Consider the following 16729-nt stretch of genomic DNA (forward strand, 5'->3'; position numbering starts at 1 on the left):
TCCCCTTTGGAGAAACAGCCCCAATCTGGCTCCCAGCCAGAAATCTAAAATTTCTTCCCACCCCTCCACAACAGGAAGATGCCCAAGGTCAGGTTGACTAACAAGGAAAAAATAACATAGGTTTGTCAACCCTTCCTAAAGGCACCCCCTTTTACAAACACAGGGAGTTAACCCCAGAGCCAAATATCATCTGATAAATAGCTGTTAGCACCCATATTCAGTTATTCTGCACCCTGAGGCCATCACACTCTGGCCTCAGGGCTACAAGGACACTTATATCGGCCCCCAATCAGGGCCTTCTGCTCCCCAGCCACTCCTTTGTGCCCCTTGTGGGGCAGGAGCTCCTGGAGTGACAGTCCCTACAAAAATGATGACAGAATACAGGCTTGCGGTGGTGGGTACTGGAGGTGTGGGAAAGAGTGCCCTGACCATCCAGCTGATCCAGAATCATTTTGTGGATGAATGTGACCCCACCATAGGGGATGTCTATCAGAAACAGGTGGTCATTGATGGGGAGGCATGTCTGCTGGACATCCTAGACACAGTGGGTTGGGAAGAATGTGGTGCTGTGAGGGACCAATGCATCCACACGGGGGAGGGTTTCCTCTGTGTGTTTGCCATCAACAGCACCAAGTCCTTTAACAACATCCATCAGTACAGGGAGCACATCAAATGGATAAAGGACTCGGATGATGTGCCAATGGTGCTGGTGGGGAACAAATGTGACCTGGCTGCTCGTACTGTTAAGTCTTGGCAAGCCGGGGACCTTGCCCTCAGCTATAGCATCCCCTACATCGAAACATCAGCCAGGACCCGGCAGGGTGTGGAGGATGCCTTCTACACACTTGTACGTGAGATTCAGCAACACAAACTACAGGAGCTAAACCCTCCTGATAAGAATGGCCCTGGCTACATGAGCTGCAAGTGTGTGCTATTGTAACATCAGATGGCGGTACTCCAGCTGATGGTCCGTCCTGCTCTTCCTGGCTCCTGCTACAGCCCAGAGATCTCATTCCCACACCACCGCTGCCCCCACATCCTTCTGCCTCCCTATCTTCCCTACAGCAGCCTCTGACACCCACCCCAGGAGATCTCTACCACCTGCTTCCAGTATCTGCTACCACTTCCCAGGGCCCCACTACTGGCTCCTCAACATCCTCGGAGCCTGGGGACAATGGTGACTATACTGAGATAGCCTTTGGTGTGGCCACACCCCACTGCCATAGACCAACCTGCTCTTCCACCGCAGCCCTCACACACACAGCCAATGGTGAAAGCAATGTCCAGCACCCTGGGGCTGGGGCTAAAACTTTCTTTGTTGCTGCTGCTGCTGCGGAGTGAAGCCCCACTGGACCTCTACTTCTCAGTGGATGCTTACTAAGAAAGGCTGTATGTGAACCAGCCAGATGAGATACCTCTGCTCTATGCTCCTGAAGAAGTCCCCAGCTTTCACTTGGGCCAGCATCTTTCCACACACGGTTGCATGAGAACATCCATGAGGACACTGACCTTCTCTTCCTCAACCAAAAACTTGGACCACAGTTCCTGGGAAACACTCAACATTTGCAATGATAGCTTCCCTTTGCTTACATCTTCCTCCAGGTCTTCCTGGGGTCTGCAACCCAGCGGGAGGACAGACGTCATTGGACAGGCTGTGCCTGTGTGTACTTCTCCTTCATCAAAGACTCCTTCCCAGCATGTAGCTCCCTCACAGCTTAAAGGTGAGCACTCACTGGGCCCTGAACTGGGAGAAGTATGTGCAGAAGACGCTGGGAGCCGTGAGGATCCACCGCCGCTGCTGCTGGCGCTGTGCTGCAGCCTGGCCCTCACCAAGGCCTCACCACTCCTACTGTTTGCCAACTGCCGGGATGTGTGCCTTGTGGATGCAGGTGGAGTGAAGCTGGAGTCCACCATTGTGGCCAGTGGCCTGGAGGATGCGGCCGCTGTCGACTTCCAGTTCTCCAAGGGCGCTGTGTACTGGAGAGATGTGAGCAAGGAGGCCATCAAACAGACCTACCTAAACCAGACTGGAGCTGCTACACAGAGCGTTGTCATCTCTGGCCTCGTGTCACCGGATGGCCTGGCCTGTGACTAGGTTGGCAAGAAGCTGCACTGGACAGACTCGGTGGCCAACCTCAATGGAACATCCCGTAAGGTTCTCTTCTGGCAGGACCTGGACCAGCCAAGGGCCATTGCCCTGGATCCTGCACATGGGTACATGTACTGGACTGACGGGGGGAGGGGGGGAAGCATGGCAGTACCCAGAAGGTTATTATGGACTCCAACATTTGCTGGACCAATGGGCTGACCATCGACCTGGAGGAAGAAAAGCTGTACTGGGCTGACGCCAAGCTCAGCTTCATCCACCGTGCCAACCTGGACAGCTCCTTCCGGCAGAAGGTGGCAGAGGGCAGCCTCACTCACCCCTTTGCCCTGACGCTCTCTGGGGACACACTCTATGGATGGACTGGCAGACCCGCTCTATCCACGCCCGCAATAAGTGGACAGGGGAGAAGAAAAAGGCGATCCTCAGTGCCCTCTACTCACCCATGGACATTCAGGTGCTGAGCCAGGAGCGGCAGCCTCCCTTCCATACTCGATGTGAGGAGGACAATGGTGGCTGCTCCCACCTGTGCCTGCTGTCCCCGAGGAAACTCGTGTGCCTGCTCTACTGGTGTGCAGTTGCAAGACAATGACAAGATGTGTAAGGCAGGGCTGAGGAAGTACTGCTGCTGGCCCAGAGGACGGACCTGAGAAGGATCTCTCTGGACACACCTGACTTCACAGACATAGTGCTGAAGGTGGGCGACATTCGGCATGCAGTTGCCATCGACTATGACCCGCTGGAGGGCTACATGTACCGGACAGATGATGAGGTGCAGGCTATCCGCAGGGCATATCTGGATGGGTCAGGCGCACAGACACTTGTGAACACTGAGATCAATGATCCTGATGGCATTCCTGTGCATTGGGTTGCCCAGAACCTCTACTGGACGGATACAGGCACGGACCGAATTGAGGTGACTCGCCTCAATGGCATCTCCAGAAAGATCCTGGTGTCTGAGGACCTGAACGAACCTCGGGCCATTGTGTTGCACCCTGTGATGGGCCTCATGTACTGGACAGACTGGGGGGAAAACCCCAAAATCGAATTTTGCACCTGGATGGGCGAGACTGGCATGTCCTGGTGAACACCTCCCTCAGGTGGCCCAACGGACTGGCTCTGGACCTGCAGGAGGACAAGCTATACTGGGGGGATGCCAAACAGGTAAACAGCCCACCTTATTTAAAAAACAAAAAGGGGGAATCTGTGGGGCATACATGGGCTGCAAAGAGGATGCTGAGAGAAATTCAGATAAATAGAGCTTAAGCTTTAAGGTGTTTGCGCAGAGAGTGGATACAAATGGTGAGAAAGAAAGTTAGCTCAAGTTATTTATGCTAAGATAAGATACTAAAAAACAAGAGATAGTGTCAGGACATAAACAACTTGTAAATAAGGTGCCCTTTAAAATGATTGGTTTGTTCCTTCACCCCCTCCTAGGGTTTGGAGTTTTTCTGGTATAAAAGAAGCTTACTGCCCATCAATAAATGAGTTCTTGCTTGACTTGACTCTCTGCTGCATCTGATTGTCTGCAGGTAAGAGGGAGGCTGGGAAACAGGTGAGTTTTGTGCATTTTCCTTTCCTCGGTTCCAGGCCACCTCTTCACAGGTGACCTAAGTTCCCGGTGGGGCAGGTCCCCACAATTTCAAATCACTTCAAAGTATCCACTCAAGTAAACAAAAACTTATGCAAATTATAAAGACACTTTTACAAACTAACTCAATTGTGGGAGGCTTATCCCTTTGTGTGAGGCCTACCCCTTTCTAAACAGAAACAGAAGGAGTGGAAACTTCTAGGAAGAAGATAGAAAAACTCCCTTAATTATGACACATTCACTTAAGTTTACCAGGGCCTACTGAGGCCATAAAATTATATTTTAAGCTATCATAAAAAGTATTCAAATATATCTGAAGATAAAAGAGTAATAAAAACAATTCTAGTATGAACATCACTATACACATTTTACATTCAATGTTTACACTTTTTACAAACATATTCAAAAGGAAACTCTATAGGACTACTTTACAAACTCTAACAAACATCTAGAAGAGATTTCTTAACTGAACTATTATATTTTCTTTCAAAAAGATAGAGAGTACACAAATCATGAGTTATCATAGTAAAAATTATAGGTGAACTCAAAACTGCTTCATTTCTGAAGTTTGGAATTCATGGTCAACTTTGATAGGAGACTCCAATGAGCCAGCAAGCTCATTTGGTAACTAAGGGTACAATTTTCCCCCTTCTTAATTTTTTGAACCTACATTTTCAGAGTGCTATGAGCTCTTTCAATGATGCCAATGTTTGTCTATTGTATTTCAAGCACAACCCAAGTTTCTTGTTTTTATTATTTGCCCATAAGTTTTTTCTATACTTAAAGCAATTTCTCAGTGTGCAGAACTCTTTCCCTAGTTTTATAAAGGGTTTCACAGTGACTTGTTGACAAATGGTATTAGCATTTTAATTGGCTTCTGACTGGCATCACCTGTTTCTAGTTTTCAGGAAGTAATTCTAAGCTTTCTAGCAGTGCTTGGGAAAAAGCATCATTTTACAAACTACACTTCCCAAGCTGAACAGAATACATTTCCCAAGCTGTCTTTCAAACTACATTTCCCAGGTTGCCTTTCTGGTTCCTGGAGAAACTCAGCTGTAGCCAATGGCATCCATTACTTTCCCAGTTTCATTCACATGGTCAAAATCAAGTTTCTGCTCTTTTATCATGGGAGGTTTTTAAGTCTAGATTAAGCTTTTCACCTGGAACTGTCCCCAGAACAGATTGCACCTGTCCGTGTGCACTCAGACAGGTGCTTGTTGCCAGAAGTGAAAACTTCTTGGTGCTTCACTCCCCTGCCTTCCCAGGTCAGTGAAAAAAAAAAAATGAAAGTACCTGAAACAAAAGCTTTTTCAGCCTTTTAAGAGAGATCCCTCCTGGATAGATCTTTGTCTTGTCCTGGTTTGTCTCCTCCCCCATATAGAGTCCCTGCCACTGCTGTGCTGCTCAGTCTCTAACTGCCTTTTCCATTCCAGCAGCCCCTCCTGGGGTCCTGCACCACCTCTGCTATGGTTCCCGAATATAAGCTCTGGATGGAAGGTATTCTGGCTGCTGTTTTTCTAATACTGGCTTGAAGGAGAGACAGGACTAGCAGAAAGGATTTGCCACATTCCAAGAGGGCTTTTATTTTGTTTTGTTTTTGTTTTTCTAGCACAATTATGGGTTATTTTCTCATACTGAAAGATGTTATTTCCAGGAGAGTTAAATTTTTGCCCTTACAGAAAAATCTGAGCAGGAAAGATGTGAAAAGCTTCCAGTTTTTTAGACTTAGAGATTGCTAAGTTTTCAAAAGAAAGCTTTCAGTTTTTCAGAGAAAGATTACTAAGGTTTTCCCAAGACTTCTGTTCCCTATTCTTGGCTTCATGGTTGAGGAAACTAATTCTGATGGTATGATGTTATCATATGGTAACAATATCAGTGGAGTAAAGACTTTTATTTCATCCACATCTGCCTCAAGGAAAATTCTTTCCTCTGCCACTCAAGACTTAAATCTAAGCTGTTCACAGGCCAAAAGCTTCCACAAGAATCTTTTTCTGCCAGTTTTTCTCAACTTTGGTAGATTTTTCTCTGATTCATCCCCAGAAGTTTGTGTTCATTGTCCTATAGTTGGAAAATCAAAGACATAGTTCCTCTGTCTTGTTGCTTTTCTTACCCTAAGTTTTTTTCTACACTATATTCCTATATTTTACCTTGCCCTAAGTTTTTTCTACACTATATTCCTACATTCTACCTTATATTTTTCTTAATTTTTATATATAGAAATTAAGAGAGAGAAAAAGAAACCTAGATAGAAAGATATACGCTACAGCTTCACTTTTCAACTTCAGCATTCCATCACATAACTTTTACTCCCTAGAATAAAATACCACTGCCTTTGTAATTAATTATCAGACATGCCCTCTTACACCCATGATGCCCCCTAACACTCCTTTTGCCAACTTCCTGTCTCTATTCTTGGCACCATTTGTGGGAGCCCAGCTGGGAGACCAGGTCCCACTTTTTATGGCAAGGAGAGAGGGATAAGAGATATTAGATAGAAGTATGGAGAGGAGAGAAACAGATAGAAACATAGGATAGCCTCAGGAGGGCCTGGATCCTTATCCACTGGCCCCTTCTGTCTCTTCTAAAGGGGTATTTATAGGAATGCCAAAGGGTGGAGAAAAAGACATCCCCCTAGCTCAGTGCAGGAACTGTAGACCCTTCCAATCTCCTAGTAACCATGCACATGGTCAAGCAATTCTCTAATGCAGCCCTGCCAGGTGAAACAAGCTCAGATCTCACTAGGAAACCTTTGTGAGTCTCCACAGAAAAGCCCACCAATCCCACTACAGCCTTGCCTAGAAAACAGGAATGCATTAGGAGGTTACAATGTCCTAGTTTCAGAGTGCTGGTAGACCCAGTACAGAAGACAAGGTCTAATCCCAGGGCTCACTGTTTTGGAAGTGACACCAATTCCATTTTTTCTTGGTTGTTTTATCTTTGGGTGCATTTGCATCATTGGAGCCCATACTGCCTGGCTTTGGATTATGGAGAGCCTATGTCAAAAAACTCCACATCACTGTCCTCAGAAAACTCATGTGTCTTGACCATACTCACTTTCCCCATTGTTGGTGGCCACAGTAGCCCCCTTGATGTTCCTCACATGGGGCAGGTATGTCTGTGTTGCAAGAATTTTGATCATACTGTGACACTCTGAGACTGTTAAATAGTTTACCTTGAATCAGGCGGTGGAGCTAGTGAATAGCTGACCAGAATTGGCCATAAAGAAGACAACAATTTAGATAGAGGAGACACACAGGAAGAAAAGGGCAAGAACTTCAGTTTGGTGCTTCATTTTGATTTGCAGACAAGTGAAAATATGTGTCTCTTGTTGGGTCTCCATCCAGAAAGCAAGGTCAGATGGTTGCTTCTCAGTTTCTCTGATTTAGCTTTTACTCATACATCTGACTTCTGAGTCTTTATTGGTATGTAAAACAATAGAGACAGTTTAAACCTACATATCATGGCTTTGGCAAAGCCAGGGCCACAGGACCAGAAGGCCCTCCAGGGGCTGTAGGTGGAATTTTCCTGTGTTCCACAGACACTCAGTTCTAAATAAATACACAGAGACTTACATTAATTGTGAACTGTTTGTTCTGTGGCTCAGGCTTATTGCTAACTAGCTCTTTTATCTTAGATTAACCCATTTCTATTAATCTATGTATCACCATGTGTCTTGTGGCTTTACCTGTGTTCCATTACATCTTGTTCCTCTGGCAGCCAGCAGCATCTTCCCCATTCTGCCTTTCTTCTCCCTGTCTCTTTGCTTAGATTTCCTGCCTGGCTATTACCTGTCTTGCCATAGGCCAGAGCAGCTTCTTTATAAACCAATGGCAGCAACACAGCATACAGAAAGATCACACCACAGCACTTCCCCTTTTCTGTCTAATCAAAAAAGAAGGTTTTCATTTTAACATAGTAAAATTACCTGTAACAAAACAGTTATCAAGCAAAAATTATGGTTATAGTATCTATATTTGTATTTGTCAAATTTAAAGAAAATATTCAGTCATCTATTCTATCTTTATAAGTCTAAGTTTTATATCTAATTTACTGTTTATCATAACTAAGGAAAACTATAATTATAACTATTTAGTCTTCAACTCCATCAAAGACCCTAGAAGGATATAATATTGCCTAAGTAAACAGGAAGTGTATTGTAAGAAATTTCCAAAATTCTAGAAATAGCAGAGACATATGACTACCTGGATAGTCACCCAAAGCTCCTCTGCAACTTTGGGGCATCTATCTTCAGCCTACAGACCTAGAGTCTCCGTTGTAAGATGAATTGCTAAAAGGTCTTTTTAATAATAATAATAAAAAAAAAACCCAGAGCCAGATATTGGTAAAAACTGAGAGATCGGGGAAGCAGAAAGAAGCCAGCCATGTTCTTACTACTAAGAAATCCTCAGTCAAAGAGAGAGCTACTTCCTGTATACTCATGCCTATATCCTTTCTGTCCCTGCCATCTCACTTCCTCTCTCCACCCAGCTACATCACTTCCTCTTTAGTCCCAGCTCTGTCACTTCCTGTCTGTCTGTACAGACGTCCAGACCTTTATGGTTAACGAATGTTGGAATTTAAAGGTGTATGCCACCACGTGTAAATGTAACCAACCGTCTTATTAAATAAGAAACACAGAACCAATGCAAAGAAGAAAGCCAAGAGATCAGAGCCAAGAGCCTTACCTGCCTGCTGCAAATAGCCTCTTCAGCCAAGAGACCTCTCTGAAAGAGACCTACTTCCTGTCGTTTGTCTTCATACAGACTTTCTGTTCTGCCTTCTCATTGGTTGTAAAACCAACCACAGGACTGCCTTGTTACTGTCTGTTGTACAGCCCTCCAGGTCTTCCATGGTATTGAGATTAAAGGTGTGTGTCTCCAATGCTGGCTGTATCCTTGAAGACACAGAGATCTACCTAGCTCTGCCTTCCAAGTGCTGGGATTAAAGGCATGTGCCATGAACACCCAGCTCTGCTATGGCTTGCTATTAGCTCTGACCCCCAGGCAACTTTATTTATTAACATACAAATAAAATCACATTTCAGTACAAATAAAATACCACCATAACCACACCTGGCTCTGTTCCCAGTGTAGCCTTGAACTCACAGAGATCTGAATGAATCTCTGCCTTCTGAATGCTGGGATTAAGGGCATATGCTACTAATGCCTGACCTCTGTGTTTAATGTAGTAGCTGGCTTTTTCCACTCATTCTCAGATAAGTTTTATTGGGGTACACAAATAAAATATCACCACACTCTGTCATATTTTTCAGTGAAGCAGGAAATTTGAAGGACTGTTCCCCCTATTGACAAAGTTCATCAGTCACTTTTCTCTGTGTCCTGCAAAATGTCTTGTCTGTCAGTTACTTCTGTGAAGCAGGAACCTGAAGGACCATCTTGCCTTGTTTTTACAAAGTTCTGTGGTCACCTTCCTATGGATCCTGGATATCCAGGTTATCAAGCAGTCTAGGCAAAAGCAGTTTCTTGCCCAAATGATTAGCCTTTTCCATATTGTAAGCAAACTCCCTAATGAGCTTTTCCAATACCCATCATCCTCTTTGTAGTAATTGGTGGTGCCAGCAGCAGACATGTCTCATTGTCCAGAAAAGCCTAAGTTCTTAAAACATTTCTTTTCTTGGTTTTTCGAGACAGGGTTTCTCTGCATAGCTTTGTGCCTTTCCTGGATCTCGCTCTGTAGACCAGACTGGTCTCGAACTCACAAAGATCCGCCTGCCTCTGCCTCCCGAGTGCTGGGATTAAAGGCATGCACCACCACCACCGGCTCTTAAAACATTTTAAATGCCTTATTCTGTAGGTCTTTTAAGTGTTTGAAGATTACCTATCTATCTGAAATATATCTCTGCATATCTAGAAAACCTAATTAACATGACAATAAGTTTAACTATTATAGATGACTATTAATTTGTATCTTTAACTATACATTACATTTTTAAATGAGCTGCATAAACATAATACCTTAAACAAGAGTAGAAATATACATATGGTATAACAAAATTGACCTTAAATTTGTATCAATAAACCATAATCCATACCAATCTAAAATATTTTGAGATTAACAGTTGTTTTTTGGATTAAAGTAGATTCAATAATCTACTTTTTTTCTTATCATTTCTATATTATATCCCCACCCCCATGCCTTTTTTAGAAAGAGATTGACTATGACCATTAACCATTTATAATCAACCCCATTTATATGAAAAAAATTCATAAACAATATTTTGGGAATTTGGATGTAGTTTTTTATACTACTTCCTGCTTATTGAGGGCACTGGTAATCTTATGGGGATCCTGACAAAATTTAGAATTATGATCAAGTCCTGACTAGAGTATTTTGTGTGGTTGGGCCATCTCAACCAGCAGCATTGAAGCTGTTGTGGATGTTGGATCATCTGAGCTATTGTTCCCATTGGAGACCTCTCAGGGGACTTACTTGATCAAACCTTATTAACCTGGAAGCAATTCATAGGTTCTCATCTTCTGTGGAAACAAAAGCAGAACCTCTTTTCCAAAGCAATATATCCTTAGACCCCAATTTTGAAGTCAAGATATCTTTAAAATATACGTGTTGGTTTAGCTTAGCAGACTAGGCCTAAAGATCTTAAGACCCTGTAAAAGAAAAATAAAGGAAAGAAAAAAGCCTCTTCCCAGTAGTAATAGAGGAAGAAAAGGCTCTTTCCAATATAAAAATTTCAGGATAGCTAAAACTCTGAGCTCTTTCTGCCTGCCAGCACAGAGCGGCAGCATATGAATTACAAAAAGATCAAAAGGTGGGCCTCACTGCTGCTAGCTGAACAAGCAAGCAAGCCCAGAGGTTAAAAATTTTGTTGCCTGTTTGCTTAACTTTGGTTTAATTGTTTTTTATTTTTCCCTCAGAGTGGGAATAACTCAATATTAAAGATCCCTTCATGGGAAATGTTTTCTGTTTTTCCCTTATGGTGGGAATAACTCATTATTAGTAGTCCCTTCATGGGAGAAAGAAAAATATTAAATGGGCTCAACTTCTGGTAAAGAACAGTTTCTGTCAGGATATGGAATGCTAAGTCGATGCTGTTTAAATTTCCAAAGATATGAATCATTCAATGTATAGAGGATGATCTGGTCTTTTGATTATCTAATAAATGTTTGGATGAATGTCTGATTTTATGGTAGATAAAATAAAGGAACAGGATTCATAATTTTCAACTATATATTAGGTATGCTCTTGTCTGTTGATCATTACTGAAAATTTGGCCCTGCTCCTTAAGTTGCTTTCTAGAAATTCTTGTTTTAATTCTATAGAAATGTAACACCTAAAACAGATTGGGTTGGAAGAATCCTGAGATCCCAACTGGCCTCTACAAGAAGTTTCCTCTCTATCTATAGGCATTTAAACCTTATCTCAAGTAAAACAATGTAGAATGGATTAAATATATAGAGCCTAAAGAGCAGATAGACATGTTAAAGTCTTATATGGCTGACATAGTCATGAATTTATAAGAAAGGGATTTGTTACAAAAATGGAGACCTTAAATTATATTCCTACAATTTCAGGAACAGCTCATAAATTGATGTCTAAATTGTGATATATTCCTGAAAAGAGCATCAAAAAATTAAAAGGATAGGTTACATGCTATATAGATTGTTCAAAGACAGGTTAAAAGAAAAATTGGCTATCCAAATTTAGAGTAGGGGCCACTGCCGGTAGCCCAACTTTATGTCAATATTTTATAAATCAACCACTAAAAATGATACATAAACAATTTCCTCAGTCTATTATTTATCACTATATAAATGATATTGTATTGACTGCTTTCTAAGGCAGATACCTTAGAAATAATGTTTGTAGTACAAAAAAATTCATCCTGTTGTGAATTACAAATTTCTCCAAAAAAATGCAAAGAGGAGATTCTCTTAGCTATTTAGGCTATAAATTAAGTAAACTGACAATTCAGCCATGGAAAGTACAGATTGGGACAGATAGACTGCCTGCAATTAATGATTTTCAAAAATTATTGAATGATATTTAGGCTACAATTATATTGTCTACTCAAAAATTAACTAATTTGTTCCAAATTTTGCAAGGTGACTCAAGATTTAAACAGTCCAAGACAGTTTAGAGTTGAGGCTAAAAATCAATTAACCTTGGTAGAACGTAAATTACAAAATGTTTATATAGATAGATTAAACCTTATAAAAAGATGCTTGTTAAGCAAAAGGGGGATATGAGGACCCCCAAGAGATAAACTAAATAATGCCCTACTAATTTTAAAATTTTCTAAATGCTAGTAAAACAAAATCAACATTGAGTTCTAAAAGGAATTGCTGCATCGAGTCAGCCCATGTATTATAAATGTTTTAACATCAAAGTAGTATGGTGATATTTTATTTGTACTGAAATGTGATTTTATTTGTATGTTAATAAATAAAGTTGCCTGGAGGTCAGAGCTAATAGCAAGCCATAGCAGAGCTGGGCATTCATGGCACACACCTTTAATCCCAGCACTTGGTAGGCAGAGCTTGGTAGATCTCTGTGTGTTCAAGGATACAGCCAGCATTGGAGACACACGCCTTTAACCATACCAACCATAGAAGATCCGGAGGTCTGTATAAATAGGCAGTGATGAGGCGGTCATGTGGTTGGGTTTACAACCAATGAGAAGGCAGAACAGAAAGTCTATATAAAGACAAACACTCAGGAAGTAGGTCTCTCTTGGCTGAAGAGGCTAGCTGCAGCAGACAGGTAAGGCTCTTACCTCTGAACTCTTGGCTTTCTTCTTTGCATTGGTTCTGTGTTTCTTATTTAATAAGATGGTTGGTTACACCTACATTTGGCGCCCAACATGACAAGAATCCATTAAAAACCACTTAGCTTGGCTTAGCAGCAGGTCCAGTTTCTGGCCTGAGCGGCCCAGATCCCTAGCTCGGGCCCAGATTGGCTTGGCCTGAGGCCTAACTGAATGTAGTCCAAAGTGGTTAGCTGCAGCTGGAGCTACTTGCTTAAAGCCGGTGCTACAAACAACTCAGGCCTGCCCTGCCAAACAGGGCTCCTGCCTGTAAAGCCAATGCATGTGGTCAGAGCTTAAGGAACCCAGAGCCAAGGCTTGACTCGGCTCAAGAGGGAACACATGGCTGGATTTAAGCCAGAACTTTCTTGCATTCTCTCTCTCTCTCTCTCTCTCTCTCTCTCTCTCTCTCTCTCTCTCTCTCTGGAGTCACACCTTGGACACTAGGTGGCAGTTTTGAAATTCCCTCAGATTTCTATTGTTCTACACAGACTTTGTAAATCACTTAACATATCAGATATTTTAAAGGAAACTATTTAAAAGAGAATTTTTTTTCCACATTAAAAAAAATGGGTTTTGCCGGGCGGTGGTGGCGCACGCCTTTAATCCCAGCACTCGGGAGGCAGAGGCAGGCGGATCTCTGTGAGTTCAAGGCCAGCCTGGGCTACCAAGTGAGCTCCAGGAAAGGCGCAAAGCTACGCAGAGAAACCCTGTCTCGAAAAACCAAAAAAAAAAAAAAAAAAAAAAAAAAAATGGGTTTTATGTGTACATTGGAAGAAAATTGGGCTTTGCTTGAAATCTTAGGCAGTCTGACAATGGAACAACTCTATGAGAAGATTAATGTTGATCAAATTATGCAGTTTATTACTATGATTATCCTCATTTTATTATATAAAAAGATAGTCAATTTAAGTCTCAGGATAACAGTTTTAGAAAAACTTGTTAAACCTGTAAAAATGAACCATAGAGAAATTCAAATACAGACAGAAGAAATTAACAATGAAGTTGTTTCAAGATTGGATCATAAGGTTACAGAAAGAAAGCCTGTTTTCACACAGCCACCCTTAATTTATCCTGTAACCATACAGCAATTGCCTAATCAAATGACTACACAAAATATTTGGGCTCCAATTGAAATGTTAGATTTATGAAGGTTTAAGGAGGCAATAGTATCTTATGGCATGCATTCCCCATATGTAAAGCAAATGTTAAACTCTTGGTCAACATATAGTAGGATTATACCACAGGACTGGCAGGAACTGGCACAAGATGTTCTGGAACCCAGTCAAAGGCTCCAGTGGCTAACTTGGTTCAAGGATGAGGCTAAAAACATAGAAAAACAATGGAGGGATAAAGGAATACAAGTCTTCCAGGATAAGCTTATTGGAGAAGGCCAACATGCTTCAGTACAAACACAATGTTTATATGATGTCCAAACCCAAATTCTGTGCCAAACAGCAGCTTTGAATGCATGGGACAGAGTAGAGGAACCAGGGGAAAAAACTGAGTCATTTACAAAGGTTATACAAGGCCCAAAAGAATCTTTCACAGATTTTTTACAAAGGCTGGCTTCAGCAGTAAAGAGAATGGCCCCAGATTTAGAAGCTAGTAAGATAATAATTGAATCTTTGGCCTTTGAGAATGCGAATGGAGCATGTAAAATAATAATCAGGCTGTTAAAGGCAAGGTCTGCACCTTTGGAAGATTGGATTAGAGACACGGTTAATGTTGAGGCTCATGAGCATGATGATATGTGGGTAGGAGAAGCAATTTCAAAAGGTTTGAGGGATGTTAGATGTTTTGGATGTGGAAAGCAAGGACATTTGAAAAGAGACTGTAAACAGGTCATTTCTAGAAGCAATGTTTCTTCAAGGAACAATGGCAACAGAATGCCCCTTCCTTCTGGAGTATGCAGAAGGTGTGGTAAGGGAAAACACTGGACCAACAAATGTAGAACAACAAGAGACAGGCAAGGTAATCCTTTGCCTCAGTCTTTGGGAAACTCCCGGGGGGGGGCCTCATGCAGGCCCCCATAGCAAATCCAGTTCAAACCTTTCCTATAGTCATAGAGGAAATCCCTGCTCAGATCAATTAAATAACCAAATGCCTATTGGAATAAATCATGCTGCTCAGGATGATGAAACAGAGAGAATAGAAAATTCAGGAGAAAACATAAAGAAATTTTTTTGGCAAACTTCTATTAATGAACAAAGACCAAAATTAACAATAAAAATAAATGGTGTTTTGTTGTCTGGTCTGGTAGACAAGGTGCGGACGTTACCATAATTGCACCAGAATTTTGGCATCGAACTTGGCCTCTTCAGGAGGTGAATGTTCAACTGTTAGGAATTGGGACATTATCTTGAGTGAAACAGAGTGCAAGATGGCTCGAACGTATAGGTCCAGAAGGACAGAGAGGAAAATTAAAACCATATGTGGCTAACATAGCTATGAACCTGTGGGGTCGAGACTTGTTACAACAATGGAATACTCAGATTAACATCCCTCCAATCTCAGAAACAAATCATAAACTAGCACATTTTTCTGAGAGAAATATTAGAAGGAATTATTCTGAGGGGTCACAGGCCATCCATATTATACAAGAACAGGGCACAATAACTGATATTCTCCCAAAGACACCAACATCTCTACCTTTAAAATGGTTAACAGACAAGCCTGTATGGGTCCAGCAATGGCCTTTAACAACAGAGAAACTCCAGGCTTTAGGAGAGCTGGTAGAAGAACAGTTAAATGCTCAGCACATTGAAGAATCAACCTGCCCTTGGAATTCTCCTGTATTTGTTATTAAAAAGAAATCTGGTAAATGGAGAATGGTAACAGACCTTAGAGCAATTAACAAAGTAATTCAGCCAATGGGCTCTCTACAATCTGGAATTCCTTTGCCTACTCTGGTACCAAAAGGATGGTCTCTCATAGTTATTGATTTAAAAGACTGTTTCTTTTCAATACCCTTACAAGAAAAAGACAAAGATTTGCTTTCACAGTGCCTACTTATAATAATTCTCAACCGGTTAAAAGATTTCAATGGAGGGTCCTCCCACAGAGAATGTTGAATAGGCCAACTCTGTGCCAATATTCTGTACAAAAACCATTGGAAGTGATACGTAAAAAATTTCCTAAATCTATAATTTATCATTATATGGATGATATTTTACTAGCTGACTCAAATGCAGATACTTTAGAAAGAATGTTTGAAGAAGTAAAGAAACTTTTGCCTGCTGGGGATTACAAATTACTCCTGAAAAGATACTAAGAGGAAATTCTAGTAATTATTTAGGATATAAAATAGAGATACAAAAAGTTAGACCCCAAACGGTGCAAATTAGGAGAGATAGACTACAGACACTTAATGACTTTCAAAGATTATTTGGATACATTTCTGATCTATGAACTATTATTGGGGTAAAAAATGATGAACTGAATAATTTGTTCAAAACATTAGAAGATGACAAGGAATTAAATAGTCCAAGAGAATTATCACCTGAAGCTGAAAAAGAATTGGCCTTGATAGAAAAGAAAGTACATGAAGGGCATGTGGATCATATTGATCCAAAGCTGGATTGCATTTTGGTTATTTTACCTTCTAGGCATTCTCCTACTGGAATATTAATGGAGAGGGAAGATATTATATTGGAATGGATGTTTTTACCAAATAAACCAAATAAAAAACTAAAAACTTATGTGGAAAAAAATCTCTGACTTGATTTGGAAAGGAAAATTGAGACTTTGTCAATCAGCAAGAATAGACCCAGCAGAAATTGTCATACCTTTAGCTAAGGAGGACAGTGAAGAATTATGGACAGAAAGTGAACCTTGGCAAAGGACTTGCAGTAATTTTTTTGGAGAAATTAACAGAAAATATACCAAAAGCGATAGAATTGATCTTATAAAGAGAGCTGATTGGATCTTGCCTCGAATTGTATGGGAAAAAACCCATATCTAGAGTTCGTACCTTTTATACAGATGCCAACAAAGAAGGAAAGTCAGGTTACAAATCAGAAAATTTAAGTAAAGTGGTTCAAAGTCCTTATAATTCAGTTAAAAAATCAGAATTGTATGCTATTTTGTTGGTATTAATGGATTTTTCAGAACCTCTCAACATAGTAACTGATTCTCAGTATGCTGAAAGAGTAGTATTACATATTGAGACTGCAGAATTTATCCCTGATGCTTCAGAATTAACTTCACTATTTATTCAATTACAAGATACAATCAGGAAAAGGAGTCATCC

At 41.3% G+C, this 16729-nt stretch overlaps 1 protein-coding gene across 1 annotated transcript; it reads left to right on the forward strand.

The window, feature by feature from the left end:
- The first annotated feature begins 337 nt into the window (after positions 1 to 337).
- Positions 338 to 940, forward strand: LOC114696553 (GTPase HRas-like). Its single transcript, XM_037197266.1, has one exon. It carries the CDS (start codon positions 368 to 370, stop codon positions 938 to 940), a length of 573 nt encoding a protein of 190 aa, XP_037053161.1. The 5' UTR covers positions 338 to 367.
- Positions 941 to 16729: the final 15789 nt, after the last annotated feature.

This window comes from Peromyscus leucopus, chromosome 20 (genome assembly GCF_004664715.2).
Source record: "Peromyscus leucopus breed LL Stock chromosome 20, UCI_PerLeu_2.1, whole genome shotgun sequence".
NCBI lineage: Eukaryota > Metazoa > Chordata > Mammalia > Rodentia > Cricetidae > Peromyscus > Peromyscus leucopus.

What these genes read in the sequence shown, in the direction of transcription:
- LOC114696553 (XM_037197266.1), top strand. Translation starts at nt 368, where the DNA reads ATGATGACAGAATACAGGCTTGCGGTGGTGGGTACTGGAGGTGTGGGA.